At 39.8% G+C, this 24,439-nt stretch overlaps 1 protein-coding gene across 2 annotated transcripts in view; it reads left to right on the plus strand.

Moving 5' to 3' along the window:
- Window positions 1-24,439, plus strand: part of FRY (FRY microtubule binding protein) — a 322,162-nt gene that overhangs the window by 176,615 nt on the left and 121,108 nt on the right. For both annotated transcript variants that reach the window (XM_081214715.1, XM_081214716.1), the window contains exons 10-16: window positions 32-130; window positions 1,791-1,892; window positions 12,457-12,560; window positions 13,040-13,148; window positions 14,797-14,883; window positions 19,296-19,467; window positions 21,069-21,201. In XM_081214715.1, the coding sequence (XP_081070841.1) occupies window positions 32-130; window positions 1,791-1,892; window positions 12,457-12,560; window positions 13,040-13,148; window positions 14,797-14,883; window positions 19,296-19,467; window positions 21,069-21,201 (806 nt within the window). The remainder of the gene's footprint in view (window positions 1-31; window positions 131-1,790; window positions 1,893-12,456; window positions 12,561-13,039; window positions 13,149-14,796; window positions 14,884-19,295; window positions 19,468-21,068; window positions 21,202-24,439) is intronic.

Below are 24,439 nucleotides of genomic sequence, written 5' to 3' on the forward strand. Positions count from 1 at the left end.
AATATAATATAAACATGCATCTCTATTTCAGGCTGTTAAAAATGAAGTAAATGTTCCCTGCCTCAGGAACTTTGTTGAAAGCCTATATGATACCACGCTGGAACTTTCTTCTCGAAAGAAGCATTCCTTGGTTAGTAACTCTGAGAAAATTCAAAAGACAAAACTGCAGAGACTAAAATTCCTAGGCTGAAATCTATTTGAGAGTCATAAGGGTTCCACAGATGGGAGAATTACCTACAGCTTCCCCAAAGACAGATAGCATTTCAAATTTTGGAGCTTTCACCTATTATTGACCATGACTGAATCATGGTAACATAAGGGGATTAGACCATGTCACCTCAAGGACCCTTCTAGTCCTAAAGATTCCACTGTTTATTTTCAAGATGGGTTTAACTTAATTTTTTTTTAATTTCTGAGTATTTTTTCAGTCTGAAGGCTAAAGTTTATAAAAACAGTTTCTTTTCTCAATCCCCAGGAAGCTTCACTGGCTAATTCCCATCCTGATATTCCAAATCAAAAGGGAACCAGGCAGGAAAGGGAGTTGGGACACAGATAGTTGGCCATTGGAAAGATTCTCTGAAGGCTGAGAAAACAGTTTTGGGGAATGCTTTTGTACTGAAGAGCAGCATAGAAAAGTCTTTTAAATTACCACAACTTTTTTCCTCCATGGTAAATAAAGCTCTGGTTTATGAATCAGCAGGTGGTAGACCAGCTGTAATTGTGATAGTATGGAGGAAGCAGGTTGCTTAGGTAGCTGGTTTCTAGCATTGTTTATGCTAATCTTTAAAGTATGAACATTACCACCATTATTTGAGCAAATACTCAGTTGCTTTGCTGGCAGTGGTGACAGATTTGCTCATTTGTCTACATTCTGTGGTCGTTGTGACTGCTTGTATTTTTGTTTTTAAATTACTGGCTGGAATTAGAGTTGCACTCAATGGCAGTAATAGTTCAAAGTCAGTTTAAAACTAAGTTAACAACAACAACAAAATAAGTGTATGGATTGTTAAGCACTGAATCTCATTGTGGCAATAGATTTTTGCTAATTCAAGTTAATGGATGAGCGAGTTATATTTTTGTTTTAATCTTCACTAGCCCTAATTTTGGGGAGCGCCATAATCTGGTTCAGCAAAATGGTATATCGTTTAGGTGGCCGCCCTCAAGCTTTTCTGTCTTCTCCAGTTGCTGTGGGAAACCTGCCCAGTTAGGCAGGAAAAGCACAGTAGCACCTCTGTTTATTCGCTCGTAAGCAGATTCCTCCTGCGGTTAAATTTGTCTGGGTGGAGTTTACCAATGCAGTAACATTTCTTTTAGGAATCTTCCTTAATTACAGGAAGATTGCATGCAAAAGAAAACACATACACCTACCTCTAAGACAGGGACAAACTGGTAGATGTTTATGAGCAAAAAAGCTAGTAACATTTTCAAAATCAGTGTGCCTTCCTGCTTTTTTTCCTGAGGACTGAGAGTGATCTACGATAGTTTGTTTTTAAAATTTATGAGTGAAGACTAAATCAGTGAATCAGATTTCCACTTATGCTCCATGAAACTCACTCTCTACCCTCTACATAACTCTAGAGTATTCCATCCCCATCGTCCTCAGAAAGCATTTGCAAAATATCCACCTCTGCACGGCACTTGTTGCGCCTGGGTGTGTTACAAAGTGTCCTGTTTGTTCTGGCCCACACAGCACACAGGGGGAGATGTATGGGTGGTGGGTCCAGAGAGCGTGTGTTACCTGGTTGGTTGAAATAGACATCATCCTGTGACTTCATCTTCTTTCTCCTCAGGCCTTGTACCCGCTGGTGACCTGTCTGCTCTGCGTCAGCCAGAAGCAGCTGTTCCTGAACAGGTGGCACATTTTCCTCAACAACTGCTTATCCAACCTTAAAGTTAGTATTTGTCAGCTCAGAAAAGTCTTTTATAAAAATATGTATGAGTCCGAGGCTGGTTTTTGTGTTTCTGAGAGTGACTCCTGATGTCTGCAGGGGAAATGATCCTGTACTATTTTGGAATAATGAAAAAAATATTAAGAAGAGTTTTCCTTATTAAATATAGTCAGTTTTAGAAGGCGACTGGGGTTAAGAGAAATCATGTCAAATTGGGAGAGGGGAAATCTTTTCTTTTAAACATTTTTTTAATTTTAATTTTCTTCTTGAAGTATATAGTCAATTTACAATGTTGTAAAACCTCCTCTAAGAAGGATCACTTTAGAAGCTTTTTTTTTTTTTTTTTTTTTTGTTTAATATTTATTTGGCTGTAACGGGTCTTAGTTGCAGCACGTAGGATCTAGTTCCCTGATCAGGGAGTGAACCCGGGCCCCTTGCATTGGGAGTGTGGAGTCTTAGCCACTGGACCACCAGGGAGGTCCCTAAGAAGGATCATTTTAAGGGTAGAATTAAATACCCCTCTGTATGCATCTATGGTCACACTTTTTCTAAGTGATTAAAAAAAGGGAGGCCACACTTCACTGGCAGAAGCTCACCTAAACCTCCTCCAGCCTTTCTCTAACCTCCTCCAGGCTAGGGAAATATTTGGGGGGGAAAACATTCCATTCTGTGGGAGGATTTACCTAGTAGCAGAGAACGCTTATTTCCTGTCCCTGTTATTTGTGATTGTTTGAAGATGTTCTGTTAAAGCCATGTGCCAGTCAGTCCTAAGCATTCACTGAACAACAGCTATTCAGATCCTGGGTGACGTGAGAACCAAGTCATGGTGCCTGAAACCGAGGAACCTACAGTTAAAACAACTGTAATAGTTAGCTTTAAAATTGGCTTTATAACTTTTTTTTTGGCTGTACACGGGCCTCTCATTGTTGGGGCCCCTCCCGTTGCGGAGCACAGGCTCTGGACGTGCAGGTTCAGCAGCCATGGCTCATGGGCCCAGCCGCTCCGCGGCATGTGGGATCCTCCCGGACCAGGGCACGAACCCGTGTCCCCTGCATCGGCAGGTGGACTCTCAACCACTGCTCCACCAGGGAAGCCCGGCTTTATAACTTTTAATGTTGTGAACATATTTTAAGTTTTAGTGACCTATTGATAAAAGACAACTAAATGAACACTGTTTCTGATACGTGCAAATAGCACATATTTTTCACAGTTGTTCTCAGTTGTGTCCAAAGATGTTGAATTCCTTTTACAAGGTTAATACTTCTTTAGAATTTTTGAAATGCACTTAGTTATAAAATGCTGTATGTGCTTATACATATTGCCTTGTCTTTTTTGTTCTAAGACCCTTTAATTTGGTGAAATGGTCAAGATTAATTATATTATTTTGGCATTTACCATATAATGACACAATAGTCTGCATTGGGGCTGTTTTAAGCACCAGCTATGTACTGGCTCTAAAAGCTGATTGTGAAATCCAAGATTAGAATCGTTTATTTTCTTCAAATTGGCAGGGAAATATAATAGCAGTGGATATAGAATTAGCTTTTAAGAATTTTGGAAAACACAGTGTTTTTCAGGGTATCAGCTATTATATAATGGCCACTTTCAGATGTTTGATTCAGGGATTTATCCATCTGTCAAACGCCTCCAACACGTAGCTCAATGTCATTTTTTTGTTATATTGGTCCATTTTTAAGCTATTCAGCTATTCCATTTAAATATTTTTTTCTTCTACATTTTACACAAAGAGGAAAAGCTCATTTTGTTCAAAACAAAACAAAAAGAGAAATGATGAAGAATGTTCATTTTTCTGTATATATTATGCTAAATGTGTTTGTGATGAATTTTAGTTAGAATCAAAATAGTGTTTTGCCTGACAATTTACTGTTGTGGCCAAAAATACCAAAGTTCTTGGTGTCCGGAGTTGCTTTTGAAATACAGCAGCATAATCTTACTTTGCACGTAATTGCTTTAAAGTTAGAATGTTGTTTGAAGGCCTGGTCGAAGCCCACCAAAAAGACTTAATAACAGGGTTACATACAGCCCTAGAGAGAAGGGCTGCACGCTGTTTCCCTGTGCAAACATTTCAAGCATCGGGATTTCTCAAAGGGAAAGGCAATAGGATCAGAAAGAGTAGAGGTCCTAGGGAAGGTGCCGGAAATGGGAAAGATAGGGATGTCAGTTATATAAAAATTAGATCTAGGGGATTCCCTGGTGGCGCAGTGGTTGAGAGTCCGCCTGCCGATGCAGGAGACACGGTTTCGTGCCCTGGTCCGGGAAGATCCCACATGCCGCGGAGCTGCTGGGCCCGTGAGCCATGGCTGCTGAGCCTGCGCATCCGGAGCCTGTGCTCCACAACGGGAGAGGCCACAGCAGTGAGAGGCCCGCGTACTGCAAAAAAAAAAAAAAAATGAGATCTAGGGTCCCTGTTCTCAAGGAACTTGGCATTTCATTGGGGGATATGTAATGAAGTTTCAAAACGCGTGATGCAGACAAGGAGGGATGTAAAAGTTGGGAGTAGGGAGCTACCTGTGCCATTTCTGGAGGTCTGGTAATCCATGAAGCATGAAAGAGGTAGTTATTAGGCAACGGAAAGACAATGATATTTCACTTTATGGGTAATAAATTGTTGGAATTCACCTCCTCAAGGGTAAAAGATACAGAAAGCTCCTTGATGAGTTACAATCGGAATAAAATTGTATCACACGTATTTAGAACTAAACCCAGTAGGGATTAAATGGGACTATTTAAAAATATACAGAAAACCTTCCAAACCTCCTCAAGTGTCCTCGACAGGGAAGAAATACCTGAGAAAAAACTAACATGGCTTTAGGAGTACACTTTGTCTTGAATGGCTTCAATATTTTGTGGGATTTAGAGCCAAACATATCATTTCAGAAAGGACCACCAATCTAGCTCTTTCCTCTGGTCACCATCCCTTTTCCCTGCACCCCCTCCCCTACTTGTCTCCCCATCCCCTATATGTACTCAAGTATAATGAACCCAGTGTTTGAACCTTACATGTTGAACTTGGTAGCCACCTTGGATGTGTTCTGCAGGGGAGAGCCATCAAGGTGGCAGCATGACATAGAGCAGAATAGAAATGTGTGTGAGTGTGAAAAATCTGCTTTCAAAGTAAACAGGCTCTCAGATTCAATGCTCATTTAACGTCAGTGCCCTGGTTTATCCTTAGCGTCAGGCTGTCAGAAGCAGGCTGCTTTGGTAACACGAACGTGAAGTCTTTATTTACACTTGTTAACTCAGTCAACCACGTATTAGTGATAGACCCTTGTAAAGTGGTGAGAAGTTTACAACACCTTCTCACCACGACCTTGACATCTTTCAGGAACCCCTGGTAAGTAGTGACCAATACTTTTTTCTTCTATGTATTTTATGTCAGAATCTGAACATATTGAGCTATTTTAAAATGTTACATTCCCTTCACATCTGCCATAATATATCTCATTCTGAAAAAGGGAAATATGTTTTGAAAAATTGACTTAATAGTCCTTTTTTTGTCATGAATCCCCATTTATTAATAGTTCTTTTAAAATGTCCTAATTATTGTGTTCATAATAACTATGTACACGTTTCTTATCCTCGAAAATGGATAATATAATTGGGAGAATCTTTAAATTTCCTTTTTCTTAAAATAATGAATATAATATACCAGTGAGGTCTTGATCACAGAAACAAACAAAAAAGGAAACCTCAAAAGTTAAGAAATCTATTTACTGTATAATTAATAACAACAGTCTTATTAATTGGAGATCTGTTATGAGCCAGGCCAGCAGTAGGGCCTTTACATACATGTCATGGATTATCATGACAATGTCACAGGCTGCATTGACCTCCCTCTGTGCTTTCATGATATTAGTTATGTTTTTCTAAAAATTTTGCTCAGATAGCAATATTGAAGGTATATCATCTGAAGGTTAGACATTAGCCAGCTTAGCTTCATAGTGCTAGAAGCCAAAGTACAAAATTAAAAAGGATTCTTCTTTTGTCTCAGTCACTATTTGCAATGGGACTTGAATGCATTCACTTAGTCATTTGGTCAACAATTCTTCACTAGAAATATACCAGGCACTGTTCCAGGTGCTGGGAATAAGTGATGAATGAGATAGTAACACTCTGGTCTCTTAGACCTTGTAATTTAGTGGAGGAAACAGACAGGAAACAAGTAAACAAGTAGATTAGGAAAAAAACTTCAGATAGTGATAACTGCTATGAAGAAAATCAAATAGGATATGATGATAGAGAATTACGGATTCAGGAGGGGCAGGGAAGAGGAGGGGACAAGGAAGGTCTTTTGCTTTCTACTAAGAGTCTCAAAGTTTCATTGCCATAAATTTTTTGATGAAACTTGTGTTTGGCACTTAATATATCTTTGTGTGTAATAATCACTATGAAATTAAAGGAGTGCTTTTTCTTAACTTTTCACATAAAAGTAAGGGTATTAATGATATCTTTATTTTATGAGGGGAAGGACTGAGTAATATATGAAGGATTCCACAGACATTGCCTGAATCCATTAAAATGTATGGTACCATTTAAAACAACTACTATCCTCTTTGCAAATATCAAATGTAAGTGATGCAGTATTAGCTATTTAAATATTAATTTTCAAGAAATAGTTATACTGCTTTAATATTAACTTTATTTCTATAAACTTGAGAAAATCTCTTATCTATGTTTCAGATCTGTCAAAGGCACATTTCAAAGTGGAATTTATAAATTCTAATAGTGCACACAAATTGAGTCCGAAAATTAGTGATCAGATGGCAGGTGTGTTACTTTCTGTGAATGCCTTATTTATTCAGCCAATGAATAGAAAAATAATCCCTGTAAATTTTTGGTACAGGAATTTTAGAGGTTATCCTAAACTATAGCACATATGTTATTTGGATAATACAGTCATCAAAAAGATTGAATTATGATCAGAGTAAATTGATTCAGGTATCAAAAGGAAATGCCAAAAGGAAGGAAGGTGTTGACTGTGATATGTGCAAGGAAATATGAGAAAGAAATAGGTTTACTTCAATTGCTTTAGTTGCAGTGCAAGAGAAATCTAGAAGAGTTTTGAGTATAACAAAATCAAAATACTAAAATTATTTATTGATCTGTAATCAGTGGATCTTTATCTCTGTGCATAAGGATCTCTAAGGAAGCCTGTTACAAATGCAACTTGTTGAAACCTACCTCCAGAGATTCCGGTTTAGAATGTCTGGGTGCAGCCGAGGAATTTGCATATTCATAAGCAGCCTGGGTGACTGGGTGCAGGTGGTCAGCTGATGGATCATGGGAAACATGGGTCCGTCCAGTGACCCTGTCACTAGCCAAGTTATCAGTGAATTTAGTGCTCCCTACTTGTTACTGTTAACACTGAATTGCTTTAACTCAATCAAAAGCACAATTGAAAGAAGGTGGGCATGGTGTTGGGCAGGTTGACATGTCACATGAAGTCTGTCCGTGACCAGCACTGAGATGAGATGCAGGAGACCAGGGAAGATCCACTCTGAAACCTACTAGATTCTTGAACAGTTTTATCACTGTAACCTCAGAGCTGGGATAAATAAGTTGTTGGTTAATTAATTAATTGAGAAGAGTATTCCAGTGGAAGAATAGAATAGTCTTTCCATCTTGGAGTGGAGACTTTTGACACAGAAGTCGGTGGTTTGAGACAGGTTAGAAGTGTCAAAATCCTGAAACTATGTATCAAGACCTTGTTATGTTAGCTGCTGTTGACATACAAAGACAATGAGGAAAAAGTCCTATTTTCAAGTAGAGTACAGTCTAGTAGGAGCTAGCAGCGTATGTGATCAGCCTCCATATAATATTCCCACTGAAGTGGGAAAATTCATTTTGGAAGACACCGGGGCCAGATTGCTTAGGTTCAGATGCTGGCTCCGCCACTTATTAGCCCCTCTGGGCCTTGATTTCCTCATCTGTGAAAGGATACAATAACAGTATCAACTTTATGATTCTGAGAATTAAAAAGAGTTAATGTGTGTACAACTTTGATAACAATGCCTGATATAGTAAGCGTCCTGTAATATACACATTCCAGTTTCTGAGAAAACAGTCCTTACTGGACCAGAAGTCAGTTCCTATCCCACCTGTCATTTACCAGCTTGAAGACTTGAGCCAGTGATTTGGCTTCTGTCAATGACAGAATCCCCCAATTGATGTCATGGTCTATGAAAGTACTTTTGAAATATCAGAATGCTGTACAAGTGTAAGACGTTTAGTAATGTCATGTCCATTAGCTTCAGCTATGTACTAAGGGTTGCCTTTTGTACCGTTTCTATATAAAGACATTTTGCTTGTGCATCAGGTTGTTCAGCTACTATTCACAGTTTGCTTTTTAAAAAAAAAAATTTGATATTTACTGATAACCTGCTGTACGGCAGTCACTGAGGGCACAGGGATGAACAGTCCAAAATTCCTGGAGCTCACAGTCTGGTAGGAAACATATCAATACAAGTAAAGGCATAGAACAACATTCTAGAAGTCAGAGAGCAGGAACACTTGGTAATCGGTCTGGGATGGAGGAAGGAGTGGACGGGCAGGGGAACGTAACACAGGAGGGACACCTGATGAATCTTGCTGGGGAGTAGGAATTTTCCAAGTAAAACAAGGGTAGGAAGGCATTCCAGGCATTCGATGAATTGCAGAAGGGATGTTATGGCACAGAGCGCAGTGGGGGCGGAGGCGGAGGGTGGTGATGGGGGAGCCAGGTCACCAAAGGCCCCTCATGCACCACATCATGGAATTTGGACATCGTCCAGGAGGTGATTAGAGGCCACTTAAGTGCTTTAAACGCAGGGAAGTAAACAATCATGGTTGCAGTTTAAGAATATCATATGATAATGCCAAGAATGGAAGAGAAACAAGGGAAATCATTTTAGGAGAGAATTGCAGTGATCAGTGATACCATCTTGAAATGCTACAAAGCAATTACCGGTACAGGATCCACGGTTAAAACAAAATAAAAACTTAAGCCAGCCACTTTGCTCTTCAGTCTCTATGGGAGCAAAAATAGACAATCTCAAACATATTCTTAAGAGTAAAAGCACATCAGTCACAGCAACATGCCCCCAAAAGATAATTGTGGGAAGGAGGACAGGAAAAAAGTGTAAAAGAAGTTGAAGTTAAACAGAAGACAGTAATATGAATCGTTTAAACTAGAGATCCTAGTTAAGCTCCTAAATGAAAGTTAGATGTTACTTGCCCTACCTGGCCATGATTCACAGTGCGAGATAAGGCACAAGAGAGAATTTTGAATGACACACTATGCAAATATGAATATAAAATACTTATATATACACCAATAAAGGGAAATTCACAAAGGAGGAGACATTCCCACTAGAAAGGAAGCTCCCTGAAGTCAGAGACTAATCTCCTTTGTTTGCTGCTGAATCTGCACCTTGTACGTAATAATAGTTACTATGGGCAGGAACAGTGCTAACTTCCCTCTATGCGCAAACTCGTAAGTTCTCTTAACACTCCTAGGAGGGAGGGAGGATTAGCATCTGCGTTTCACAGTCAGGGAAAATCAGGCCCAGAGAGATGACAGAGGTCCCCTGAGGTTGGCCACACAGCTAGTAAATTGCAGAGCAAGGATGGGTTTAAACCCAGGCAGTGTGTGTCTAGAGTCTGCTTTTAACCACTGTGTTAACAGCATAGACATTTGCTGATCTGGAGTGATTAGAGGACAGATAATTAGAATTCCTGAAATGCTTAACTGATGGAATATTTTAAATGCAACTTTACTATTTTAGTAGTTTATTAAAATTCCTTTACGTGACCAAGACATTCAACAAGTTATAAGGTGTATCACTTGTTTTACTAACAGACAAAAAAAATCTTTTATGTATAAATGTATGCTTCTAAAAAGTTGGGACTTTTCTTTCCTGGAGCTAGAAAAGTAGTTATAAAGTTTATTTGGAAGAATAAATATACAGGAATATCTGGGAAAACCCTAAAAATAGAAAGAAAAGGAAAAGAGCAGTGGATGGTGGAAGGTAGGCCGTACCAGATAGTAAAACACGTCATAAAGCCTCAAAAATTAAAATGATGTGTTTTATCATTTTATTTACTTATTTAGATTAATAGAAGAAAAAAATCCAGAATGAGACCAAAATGCATGTAGAAATTTCATAATAATGATCACGCCAAAAAGTTATTTTAAAACTATTTAGGGGGCTTCCCTGGTGGCGCAGTGGTTGAGAGTCCGCCTGCCGATGCAGGGGACACGGGTTCGTGCCCCGGTCCGGGAGGATCCCGCATGCCGCGGAGTGGCTGGGCCCGTGAGCCATGGCCGCTGGGCCTGCGCGTCCGGAGCCTGTGCTCCGCAGCGGGAGAGGCCGCAATGGTGAGAGGCCCGTGTACCGCAAAAAAAAAAAAAAAAAAAAAAAAAAAAAACTATTTAGGCATAAGAAATCTTTCCTAAATCTAAAAAACTACCCCCTACAGTCTTTTCCATAGAAGTTATTTATGTGACTCATCTTTATTCAGCAAGTAGCTTAAAGGTAAACTTATCCTAGATTATGTCTAAACCGTTAAGAATTCTTAACAAATCAGGACCCGAATTATCTACACTAAGAATAGAACAGCAGAAATGGTTGTGACGAGATAATAAATGAGTAGGGAAGAGAAGTAATGTAAAAGCAAAAGACCTGTAGGAAAGTTGAGTGAGGTTTGAAGACTGTTTAGCAAACATGTATTGATCCCCTGCAGAGTGGCAGGAATTCTAATAGATGTTGGGTAAATAATGCCCCTCACTTTCAGAGGACCCACCTTCATGTGGGAGCTGATGTCTATGCAAGACCACAAGAGCTGAAAGGCTATGTTACATGTTTGTATGAGGGTCAGGGGACACTCAGGAGGGAATAATTCATTTTAATGGGATGGGATTCAGGATACTGAGGAGGAACAGAGAAAGCCTGCACGGAGTTGGGAACATTCAAGTAGGCTGTGAAAGAGTGGGGTTCACCTGGTAGAAAAGAAGGACACAGGAGAGGGTAGGAAACCCACTCCCGATGCAGAGATGGAATGAACGTGGCCTCGCTAGAGTTTGGGGGGCTTGTGGGAGAAAAACAGGATGGGTGGCATCCTTCACTGGTAGGTTAGAGCCAGATACTGTCTGGTCAGGTATGCCGTGCAAGAAATGTTAGCTTGATCCCAGAGGCATCAGGAAAACCACCCAATCTGTGATTTTTAAATAGAAAGGATTATAATCAGTGTAACATAGGACAGCAGTGAGGGAATCAATTTAGGGAGACTGTTTAGGAGGTTACTGCAGCATCCCAGGAGAAGGTGCTGGAAGCCTGAACTGTAACAGAGGAAGTGGGAATGGAGAAGATGCCAAATTCAAAACATATTTTGTAGATAAAACCTATAAAATCAGTTGAAAGGATGGAATGAGAGTCAGAAAGGGAGGAATGAAGGTGATGTCCATCCAGTGACGAAATCCATTCCCTTCCCCGGGCCTGTTTGTTAGACCCTGGAAGCTGGCAGCTGCGCTCTGGCTGCCTGCCTGCCTGCCCCTGCTCCATGCCCCACGCTGCAGACTTCTCACATGGTCTCCTTGAGCTTCATGGCTTCCGGTCACCATCATGAGAACCCTGGTCCCATTATTTAGCATGGCACGTAGGGTTCTTCGTGTGACCCCTGCCTTCCTCTCAAGCCTCATTGGCCGCTGCTCCTTCGCCTGGCCCTATGTCCTGGCAGACAGACCATCCCCAGTTTCTGAAACAGGACTCCTCTTCACCTGCCCTCAGCTTCTTTGTGCTGTTGCCGCTCCGTAAAATGCTCTTCACTCCCCATCATCTTGGTTTCTAGTGTCAAGCATAGTACCTGGCCCAGCGTAGCCCCTCGAATGTTTGCTTAATGAACAAATGAGTGAATGGATTTAAGCTCGTCTGAGTTTTCGTCTGCCCCGGAAACCTTTCCTGACCCCAGTCCTTGTGTTTGCCATAGGTTGCCCTTCTTTCTATCCTCTAGCTCCTGTCCCCGCCAGGTTTTCACCGTGTCTTTGAGTTGACTGTTTATTATTTGTCTCCCAACTGCCACCCCCTCCCCATAGACTGTGGACATCTTAGGGAAAAAGGATCAACTTTTATCTCTATATCCCAGTGCTTATTATATATTAGTCTCAACAGATGTTGGAGGGTAAAGAGATGGGAGGTGAAGGTGGGTGGTGTTTACAAGGGCACAGTCAACAGTAGGACGGATTGATTCTCCTCTTGGCACTGGGGGATGCGGTTCCCTCGGACCTGGAGGAAGAAGGCAATTGCCAGTATTCACCTTAGAAAGGAGAGAAAGACATGACTTCTCCCAGAACTACTCAGTCCTGCCCTCTTGGCTATTTGGATCCATCCTCAGAGATTATTTACCCAATGGGCACCAAGAGGCAGATACCCCCTAAGTCCCAGGTGGTGCAGTGTACCTCATAGGCACCCTGCCACCCACCTGTGGCCCTCCATTACCAGGCATTCAGAAAAGAATAACCTCTGTACAGTACCATTGAATCTGAAATCTTTTATCTTGGTTTCTGTTGTAGAATAAAGACCCCAAGATGGCTCGAGTTGCACTGGAATCTTTGTACAGATTACTTTGGGTTTACATGATTCGAATTAAATGTGAAAGCAACACAGCCACTCAGAGGTAAGGAGCTGGCTTGGGTTAACGGTAACCCCATCATTGAGTTAACTGTAAACACGTCACTCAGCCAATGAAAAGGGTGTTTTGTTTCATTGCCACCGACGCTAACCAAACTAGAAGCTGTTCAAAGCTGACAGTTTGTAAAAGCTCTGAGTCCTCTGGACATTTTCAGGCTTTCCTTAGACATTGGCTCAACAGCCATTACAGAAACTCCAGCCTCCACCAGGATTGCCAAGTTCTGTGTCAGGACCACATTCACCACTTTAACAAAGGAAATGGCTATAATTTTCCACCTGCCCTTAGTTTTCCAGAAAACCTTTTCAGAGAGTAATTATGCTAATGGAAAAGAGATGAAGTGGTTTGTTTTCTTTCTCTGAATTCTCTCTGATACTTAGATAAGATGAAGCATCTGCTATTTTCCCTTAATGCACAGGAGCTCAGCCAATCTTGCTTGTTTTCTCTTTTTTTCCCTTATCTTTCAGCCGTCTTATAACCATCATCACAACACTTTTCCCCAAAGGGTCCCGTGGTGTGGTGCCGAGGGACATGCCTCTGAACATCTTTGTGAAAATCATCCAGTTCATTGCCCAGGTAACGGAGATGCTTCTGGCAGTGAGAGTCTTCTAATTGCCTCTAAGTAGCCACCTCCTTCTTATGAAGTACTAACAGATGAAGGGTCTAAAATAATCTCACGTGTGTAGACTTTTCAGGATGGTTTTGCAAGTGTTTTCACACGTAGCTTTTTTTTTTTTTTTTTTTGCTTCAAAACAAATTGTGACATGGTGTGCCAAGTGTTTTCAGCATTTGACCAATAAAAGAACTGAGAGGCAGGGTTTAAGTGACTGATCTGAGGTCACAGAGCCTATTCATAAGAGGGTCTCTTGACTCCTAGGCCCTGTTTTTTCCTGCTTCTCTGCTCTAGATTCTTCAAGTCAGGAGGAAATTGAGTCTGATGTTTGGAGGAAATAAGAAGACGATAATTTAGTGAACCTGGAGGAGTAAATAAATCATAATGCTCTTTCACCCTGTGAAAAAGAAGAATGTAACAGGAATATTAGCTTTTATCAAGCACTTATTCTTTGCCAAGAACTGTTCTAAGCACTTCATACATACTATTTTACTTAAGAACTGGGTCCAGTGATATTAAACATTTAGTGTTTACTATTTAGACCCAGGACTTTTAGTTTTTAAAACACTTTGTGTATAAACGGTTCTTATCCCAACTTTGGCTTCCTGGTGATTTATAGAGAAGCATGAAAAGCCGGTTAGTCCAGTCCAGCCTCTGCCGTGAGCCAGCTCCATACCCTAAAGAAGTCATAGAACAACTTTATTCTCAGTGTCTTTATCTATAAAATGTGGATGAAAGTGCTTACCCAGTATCCCTCAGAACGTTGTGTGGATAAAGGGAAATAATAGGCATGAAAGTACTGTTGAAGTGTAATTGATATTGCTATAAAGACATAAGGTTCAATGGCTACTTCACAGACCATTTAAAATATAATATCTCTCTGTGTGTTTAGTGCAAGAAAGTGTCTCTGTAATATTTGTACTTAGGGAAAGGACAGTACTTGCTTTGCAGGTGGATGAATTAACAGAACTTTTCTACATGTAGTTATCATGTGGCTGAGAATGTGCTTTGATTATTCTGGAATATATTGTATAAAATGAACGTGACATATCTTAGTAGGCACTGTCTCATATTATTAGAATCTGGCTTAAACGTTCTCATTTAAGTAACCTTAATAGTTCTTATTTGTTGATTATTCATTTCACTTGCAGGATTGTCTGTTGTAGTACGAGTCAAGGGATTGGAAGTGTTAGAGAATAGAAGGAAATGGTCATTTTGCAGTGGTATTTTTTAAAATATATTTTAAACTGAGTTTCAAGAAGGTGTCAGCATTTGCAGGACAAGCAGGAAGAGTTTGTACTGTGTAGAAGCCCAGATACTCAGAGTGTTTTGGTTTTTCATTTTTTGGTTTTTAGTTATTAGTCATTCTGTGCTTTAGGGCCTAATTACATATATTATATAAAGCATCTCCACATGCCACATGGAAACAGGAGCAGCTCCACCGAAGGTTCGGATGGACGTGGTTTTCCTTCAGGGATTCTCTGTGGTGCATCAAACTAAGCGATACCCCTCTTCCTTCGGAAGCCACCTGTTTGGTGCATATGACAAAAACAGACATTTTCATGTTGAATTAAAATAATGCTTTGTTTTGATTTCCCTTTTTCACTATAGGAACGTTTAGATTTTGCAATGAAAGAAATCATTTTTGATTTTCTTTGTGTGGGAAAACCAGCAAAAGCTTTCAGCCTCAATCCAGAGGTAAGAATGACCCTTTTGCGTTTATCCACAGAAGCCTACCTTTGCTTTGCAACCTTGGGGGATGGGGTGAAGGCCATCTTCTCCAAAAAAGTCTTCTGTTTGTTTCTGTCCATGTTATTTGACTCAAATAGTAGAGAAGTAAGATTTATGGGTGAATAAACTTAGAATGATGAAAAGTGGACGTCCTACCACATTCTGTTCTTGTAGAAGGGAGGAAACCTTGCCCTGAAGGGTAATCTGTCTCTGTACGTCTGGTTGTTTGTTATAGAACCGTCTCAGTACTTGTAACTATTTTGATGCAGATTAGCAAGTTGAGGAGTATTGAAAGTGATGAAACAGAGAAGCATAAATAGATGCAATGATAAAATACTAAACTCTGGTGGAATTAAAGAAGTAATTATGCATCTTTGATTCTGTGACAGCATTCCCAACTCAAGGGCAGATCATGGAACTGAGTGTGTAATGGGTGTGATGCACCTCATGGTGGGGGCGGCTTAGGCAAATGAAAAGCACGTGCAATTTTTTTTTTTTTTTTTTTTGCGGTACGCGGGCCTCTCACTGTTGTGGCCTCACCCGTTGCGGAGCACAGGCTCCGGACGCGCAGGCTCAGCGGCCATGGCCCACGGGCCCAGCCGCTCCGCGGCATGTGGGATCCTCCCGGACCGGGGCACGAACCCGCGTCCCCTGCATCGGCAGGCGGACTCTCAACCACTGTACCACCAGGGAAGCCCAAGCACATGCTATTTTAAACTTCTAAAAAGACTGTTGGTGCCAACAAAGTGCAGAGTCCTAACCACTAGCTGTAAGACATTGACCTCTCTGAACTTCAGCTTTTTTACTAGTAAAAGGGACAAACTACTTTTCTAGATCACCTCACAGAATCATCATGATATTACGAATTCATAAGCAAAAAAAGAAAGAAATTGCACACCAGAAAAAAATTTTAAATGTTGTTCCTCTCATCACTCTGATATTGTCTGGCTCCTTCATTCTGTCAGTGAGGAAGGAGACCCAGAGCCCAGAGGCTCAGAATAGGCAGCTGGTTAGCAGCAAGGGGAACCCAGGTCTCCCTGCACCCTCATGCTTCTTCCCACCACACCCTGAATTCTCTTCTTGGTGCTAAGATTGCCATGTATGTAAGGACAGCCCAACATGCCCAAAAATGGGAGTTTCTGTCTGGTGTTTAATGACATCACAGGCTTCTGGAATGGCTGCAGCCAGGGTCAGTGGGCCAATGGGAGGGGGACAAAGCCAGTGCAAATTCAGGGCATTTTGGCTGGAAGGAGGCCCATGGCCCAAGTACTAAAGAGTCTTCTCTTGCTTGGGAACAGTGGTTCCATGCTTTTCAATGGATGAAGGATAGTCTTTTTTTTTTTTTTGGCTGCGCCATGTGACTTACGGGATCTTAGCTCCCCAACCTGGGATTGAACCCTGGCCCCTGGCAGTGAAAGAGCAGAGTCCTAACCACTGCGCCACTAGGGAATTCCCAGGATAGTTTTTCTAATAAATGGTGCTAAATAGTTGGACATCCACTTGCAAAATAATCAACATCAACCCATAATTTGCCCTGTCAGGAAAAATGAACTCAAAATGAATCATAAGCCTAAATGTGAAATCCGACATCATAAATCTTCCAGAAGAAAACAGAAGATAAAAATCTTTGTGACCTTTGGGTAGGCAAAATTTTCTTAGATAAGATACAAAAAGCATAAATTACAAAAGAAGAAGTTGATAAAATACAAAAGTATGCACTTTAAAAGTTAATGTTAATAAAGTGTAGAGCCACAGACTGGGAGAAAATATTTGTAAAACACGTATTGACAAACCCTTCTATCCAGAATATATAAAGAACTCCCAACTCAATAACCCAATTTTTTAAATGGACAAAATGAAGAGCCTCTTTACCAAAAAAGAGATACAAATGACGAATAAACCTATGAAAAGATGTTCAACATCCTTAGTCATTAGGGAAATGCAAGTTAAAACCACAGTGAGATGTGCTGAGAAGGATACCGAGCGATTGGAACTTTATACTATTGATGTTTGAGTGAGAATGCAAAATGGTACAACCACTTTAGAAAAAAGTTTGGCAATTTCTTGTAAGGTTAAACATACACTTGGCATATGATCCAGCAGTTCTACCCCAAGGTGTTTATCCAAGAGAAATTAAAACATTTGTCCACAAAGATTTGTATCAACATTTATAGCACCTTTATTCATGATCACTAAAAACAGGAAAGCAACTCATGTTCAAACAGCTGGTGAATGTCAAAACAACTTGTGAATCATCAACACAATGGAATACTATTCAGCCATAAAAAGGAACAAACTACTGATACTGCAGCAACACCTCAAAAGCATTAAGCTAAGTGAAAGAAGCAAGACACAAAAGGTTGTGTCTGTTTGCTTCCATTTATATCACATTCTGGAAAATGCAAAATTATAGGCAGAAATTAGACACTGATTATCAGGTGCTGAGGTTGGAGGAGAGGACTGACTGTAAAGAGGCACAAAGGAACTTTTGGGGATGATGGAAATATTTTGTATCTTGACTGTGATGATAGTTACCTGACTATATATGTTTCTCAAAATTCAAAGAACTGTACAACTAAGAGGAGTGTATTTTACTACATGTGAATTATATCTCAATAAACTTGACTTCAGTAGAAAACAGTGGAGATTCTAGCCTACAATATATATTTGCCAGCGGGAACTTTTCAGGTATTAATCCTCACCATAGCCCTATATGATCAATAGGTATTATTATTCTCATTCAACAGAAAGGAAGCTGAGACTTGGACTTGGAAAAGTTAAGTAATTTCTCAAGACCAGACAGATAATAGAAGGAGAGGTATGATGCAGAGCTATATAAAACATAAGAAGAAATTGTTTTTGAAATTAAGTTAAAAATATATTTCCCAAACTATCCCAACTTACTTCTGCCCTTAGAATTATTCAGAGAAAAGGAAAACTAAGAGAACTGGCAAGGATGGCTCATAAATTGGATAATCCATTTGCAGATAATTGAAGCTTGATCATTTAAGTCAATTCACAGTCATCCTATTGATACTGCATCTCCTGAATTAAACACTGTTATTTTCTCACCCAAAACAGTGCTGTGTCTTGAAAAATATCCACAAATCTAGAAAACATTTCATGAAAGAACTACTAAAATAAATGAGGAAACTAATGGACTTTAAACTTTTTAAAATGAATACTCTTTCATTTTAGAAAATGGAGAAAGAATATTACTGAAGACCATAAAATCATAAAATACACATTGGATTGGGTATGAATGGGCCAGAGAAATGTATACCACACCCTGGTTGAAATACCCCTGCTCCTTGAAGCTTGAATAAATAGTTTAGAAGTCAATATTACTTCATGTTCTAAGATATAATCATGTACTACAGAATAGGTGATTCGGGTAAACCCAACTTGAATGTATAGCTTCCCACCTACTAGTTATGTGGCCCTCGGTTTCCTCACCTGAAAAATGGGAATAATCATACCTTCCTTGCATGGCTGTTTTAAAGATGAGAGTTAATGAGCAGTTCTGGATATATTTTAAGAACTCAATAAATTGTAATTAGATTATCATTGTTAGTAACAGTAATTATTTTCTGCATTAGGTAGTGGTCTACTTAGGGAACTTATTACTTGATGTGGTTTGAAAATATGAGTGTAAATGTTTACACATGGCTGTTTAAGGAACTACAGATGTTTTAGTACCTTCTGACCTTTTAAGATTATTGCTGCTGGGAGCAACTATCTTACTGAGTCATCTTTCAGAGCCAATATTATGCCTTATCTGAGCCTGGGGAAGATAATGATCTGGCCCAGAATGACATTTCTTCTTATGAGTTTATGTGTTTTTATAAGTAACAGGTTCTGTGGCTTCGAATTCTTTAAATTTATTTTCAAACTTGCCAGCCTTTGTGAATCAAAAGTCAACAACCTGCAATTCAGAGCAGACGACTTACATTTTTATGATTCACATTTGGAACTCCCATTTGTTTTCATTCAGTCTTTGTGAGTTAACACATGTCTCCTCCCAGGAGACAAAGAGATTTTTGTTGACCTCAGTTTACCTTACTTGCAGCTGCTCCAGAGGGTGACTGCCTATCCCTTGGAGGTAGGGATCCCAGGATCCCCCAAACAGAATGAGTCTGACCATCTCAAACATACCCTCCAAGTTTGGTGAAAATCTCCCCAGTTGTTTTCTTGTGATGCAGCAACAAAGAGTGTCAGAAACTTAATTTCATTTTCTTAGGTTTGACCTAAACCCTTTTAAATGATTTTCCCACACTAATCTAGAAGGCAAACCATGCTTAACTTCTTTGAAAGACTGATGGCTTAATTTCACAATAATTGGGTCTTTCTCTTTACCATGAACATATTGTCTCTTACAGAGGATGAACATTGGTTTACGGGCATTCTTGGTAATAGCTGATAGCTTGCAGCAGAAAGATGGGGAACCTCCCATGCCGGTTACCGGAGCCGTTCTCCCTTCAGGAAACACACTGAGGGTGAAGAAGACATATTTGAGTAAAACACTAACTGAAGAGGAAGCCAAAATGATAGGTGGGTTTCAAAGATGTGTTTGCACTGGGCCTTATTAAGCCTTTAAAATGACCAAAAGACACTTACCCTTAGTGAGATATATTTTTTAAATCTTCATAAAAGTAGCTGATAAGACATTTCAACATTAATTGCTTTGATTCATGCTGTGGTTTGTTTTACTGCCCTTTAAACTCCCTGGAACTTCCTGGTAAACATTTTGCCGTTTAAATGTTAGATTTTTATCTGTGGTCTTTTCAAATTTCTAATATTGATTATTTGCAGTTTACAGTAAATTTCTAAGACATCTGTGTGCTTCGGTAGATAATCCTGTTTATAAAGCAAACATATAAATATATTCATTCATTTATTCATTCCCTCATTCATTTTTATAGTTCCTTTTCTTCTTTTTTTTTTTTTTCAGTAAAATTAGTTTAGTCTGTGTTTTAAACATGCCAAGTCCCATACATGCCAGGGTATACTGTGGGTTTATCCTACGTGAGACTATTTTCTTTTTAATTTAACTATCTTAACCCAAAGAGATGATTTTTTGCATTTGTTTCTCTTTTACCGAGTTCCTGAATTTAGAAACCTACTGCAAGCTTGTTAAGTTAGTTCCTGGATTCCAAAGACCTAGAGGAAACATATGAGGAAACTTTTTCCTTTAAAATATTTATCTTTAGTTATGCAATGCTTAAGTGAGTTCAAAAATATCAATATTTAATACATGACAAGTAACTATGAATAATTATTTCATTAAAGTACAAATTTTAAACACAAAGCAATTTACATTTGTATTATATACATAAATACATAAAATGCATATACATGTATGAAATACATATTCTGGACACATTTTCTTCCACTGTATTAATGAGAGCAGTAAAAATAATATACCTGAGGGGGCTTCCCTGGTGGCGCAGTGGTTGAGAGTCCGCCTGCCGATGCAGGGGACACGCGTTCGTGCCCCGGTCCGGAAGATCCCACATGCCGTGGAGCGGCTAGGCCCGTGAGCCATGGCCGCTGAGCCTGTGCGTCCGGAGCCTGTGCTCCGCAGCAGGAGAGGCCACAACAGTGAGAGGCCTGTGTACCACAAAAAAATAAATAAATAAAATAATAATAATAATAATAATATACCTGAGGTAAATTTCCCTTCATTTAAAAATTTATGATGTGAAGTCATTTGTTGCCTTTACTAAAAAAACCCACACATATATTTCAGATAATAATATAAAGTTATTAAAATTCTAACCCCAAATGAGAATTATCTTTTATTCACATAACCAGTTATTATGGTGAATTTTTTTTATACTAACCAGAAACATAAAAATTCTAGTGTGGAACTTTCTGTTTCCTTGTTTATTTTTACTCCTCTGGAAAATATTTCCCTTTGAAGTATTAGAATTCCTATGTGTTAAATTTAAATGATTCTTTCGGGAACATCCACTACATGTGGGTACTAAGCTAAGAGTCTTGCAGATAAGAGATTAAATTAGACTCTGCTCAGAGAATTCACTGACCCACACAAGGTCTTCAGTAAAAATATATCACAGAGGATGAATAAAATGGGATTTCACTCTTTGATAGATTTAGTCAAAGATGTAACTGTAATGCGTATTTTTCAGGCATGTCATTATATTACTCTCAAGTACGAAAAGCTGTGGACAACATTTTAAGGCACCTTGATAAAGAAGTAGGAAGGTGTATGATGCTAACTAACGTCCAGATGTTAAACAAAGAACCCGAAGACATGATCACGTGAGTATAGTGAGGACTAAGTTTTCAATGAAGGATTAATGAACCAAAAGACACCAGCAGAGGTTCTTCCCCTTTATTCTGTATTTTGTTCCCATGTTATTAGAGTCTGAGTTCTAAGAAGTGTTAGGCATAGTAAAAACATCATTTGATAATATTTGACTAACTGTAAAAATAAAGTCACACCTGAGATTGATCTGTTTTGATAATATTTCAAATATCATTAGGCCAGTAAGTTAGAAAATGGGCCCAAGACACTTTTACTGGTCCACATTTTTCAGAAGTAATGTTTTGCTCTCAAGCCCACGTGATATAGCGTCATCACCAGCTTAGAGATGTTCCTTCTTTATGAATCTCAAGTTAACTTGTTTCTAGTGAGCGTTCCTGAACAGTGAGAGTTAAACCTGATTAATATTCTCTGTGTAACTGTGTCATAGAAATACTGGATTTTAAGAATGCATTTGTAGCTTGGAATGTAGAAATCAGATGTTCTTAGCCAAAATCCAAGATCCAGATTTGTAATTAGAGCTCCTCATTAGAAACTCACACAAGTTGTATTTGCTGCTTGTGATTAATTATGGCAGGAACGCAGGTTAGGTTATGACTATGTTTTAAGACAGTTTGGACTTTGTTGTTGAACTATGAATTAAATTATATTTGGCACCTGTGGCATACATTTCTAAACATATAATTAGGAAAATTTTCTTTGTCGCTCAGTGTGTCCAATTCCAAATATCACAGTTAGCTGGAAGGTTGTTACCTATATAGGGAAGTTCATATTATGGGTGTGTATTTTTATTACAATAGTAGTATGTCAAAAACAAGCTACAGTGAAACAAAACATGATAAAATAAAGTTAAAAATACAGAATTATTTTAAATACATATTTAGCAGTATGACAAGTTAAAATAAAAGCCTCCTCCACAGAGCTCCACTTGAACTCTGCATCCATTCCTTGGTTCAGTGTGATTTCTTCCAGACCTTTCCCAATGTCAGCACAAATACATATATACATTTTCTTTTTTACAAAAATGGAGTTGTACAATGTATATGGTCCTGCAGCTTGCCAGTCACTTCATTTAAATGATATGGAGAGCATGTTGCTTTAGATTTTTCAACCAAAATGATAGCAGAGTTGAAATTGACCAAAGTTAATGACATTAAATATCTTGTCTACAGCTCTGGTACTTACCTCACAAATTGCCAGATTGTCCATAAACCTTTAACCTCCTTACTGCATACTCTCTGAATATATTAAAGCAATTTTCAGTTTACAATGTAGAAGATGTAAGAAATGCTTTGAAAACTTCTGCCATAGAGTTGTTTCCTCTAAAATAGTAAGGAAATGAAAGGTCTTGAAAGGAAAACTATGTTTATAATTCAGAGATCATAAGACAGGGTCAGGACCAAAACAGTACATTCAAAACCATAAAAGGTACAGGTTTAAATGTAAATGTTAACATTTCATTTTTATTTTCACAATACCTTAAACTTTTTCTAAGGTGATTCAGTGATTCTTTACTTTTTCCTATTCAACTGTCTTAAGATGCCCCGCCCCCCAAATAGGGCTAGAAATAGTTCTCATGCTAGACTTTAAAGCAGATCCCTCAGTGGAAAATGGCTCATGGCTACATTTCTAAAAAACAAGGAGATAGGGAGACCTTCAACATGGCAGAGGAATAAGACGTGGAGATCACCTTCCTCCCCACAAATACAGCAGAAATACATCTACACGTGGAACAACTCCTACAGAACACCTACTGAACACTGGCAGAAGACCTCAAACTTCCCAAAAGGCAAGAAACTCCTCATGTACCTGGGTAGAGCAAAAGAAAAAAGAGAAAAGCAGAGACAAAAGGATAGGGACGGGACCTGCACCAGTGGGAGGGAGCTGTGAAGAAGGAAAGGTTTACACACACTAGGAGCCCCTTCGCGGGCAGAGACTGCAGGTGGCAGAGCGGGGAAGCTTCGAAGCCGCGGAGGAGAGCGCAGCCACAGGGGTGCGGAGAGCAAAGCGGAGAGATTCCCGCACAGAGGATCAGTGCCAACCAGCACTCACCAGCCTGAGAGGCTTGTCTGCTCCCCCGCCGGGACGGGTGGGGGCTGGGAGCTGAGGCTCGGCCTTCGGAGGTCAGACCCCAGGGAGAAGACTGGGGTTGGCTGCATGAACACAGTCTGAAGGGGGCTAGTGAGCCACAGCTAATCGGGAGGGAGTCCGGGAAAAAGTCTGGACCTGCCTAAGAGGCAAGAGACCATTGTTTCGGGGTGCGTGAGGAGAGGGGATTCAGAGCACCACCTAAATGAGCTCCAGAGATGGGCGCAAGCTGCAGCTATCAGCGCAGACCCCAGAGACGGGCATGAGATGCTAAGGCTGCTGCTGCAGCCACCAAGAATCAATATGTGCAAGCACAGGTCACTATCCACACCTCCCCTCCCAGGAGCCTGTGCAGCCTGCCACTGCCAGGGTCCCGTGATCCAGGGACAACTTACCCAGGAGAACACATGGCGCCTCAAGCTGGTGCAACATCACACCGGCCTTGTCGCTGCGTGCTCACCCCACATTCTGTACCCGTCCCTCCCCACGGCCTGAGTGAGCCAGAGCCCCTGATCAGCTGCTCCTTTAACCCCATCCAGTCTGGGCAGGGAACAGATGCCCTCAGGCGACCTACACGCAGAGAGGGGGCCAAATCCAAAGCTGAACCCCAGGAGCTGTGCGAAAAAAGGAGTGAAAGGGAAATCTCTCCCAGCAGCCTCAGGAGCAGCGGATTGAGTCTCCACAATCAACTTGATGTACCCTGCATTTCTGGAATACCTGAATAGACAACGAATCATCCTGAAATTGAAGCAGTAGACTTTCGGAGCAACTGTAGACTTAGGGTTTGCTTTCTGCATCTAATTTGTTTCTGGTTTTATGTTTATCTTACTTTAGTATTTAGAGTTTATTATCATTGGTAGATTTGTTTATTGATTTGGTTGCACTCTTCCTTTTTTTTAATATATATAGATATATTTTTTTCCTTGTTCTCATTCTGTGAGTGTGTATGTGTATGCTTCTTTGTGTGACTTTGTCTGTATAGCTTTCCTTTTACCATTTGTTCTAGGGTTCTATCTGTCTGTTTTTCTTTTTTAGTACAGTTTTTAGTGCTTGTTATCATTGGTGGATTTGTTTTTTGGTTTGGTTGCTCTCTTCTTTCTTTCTTTCTTTCTTTTTTCTTTTTTTATTACTTTTTAACTTTTTCAT

The sequence above is a fragment of the Mesoplodon bidens genome, assembly GCF_964165515.1.
Source record: "Mesoplodon bidens genome assembly, chromosome: 17".
In the NCBI taxonomy this organism is placed as follows: Eukaryota; Metazoa; Chordata; class Mammalia; order Artiodactyla; family Ziphiidae; genus Mesoplodon; species Mesoplodon bidens.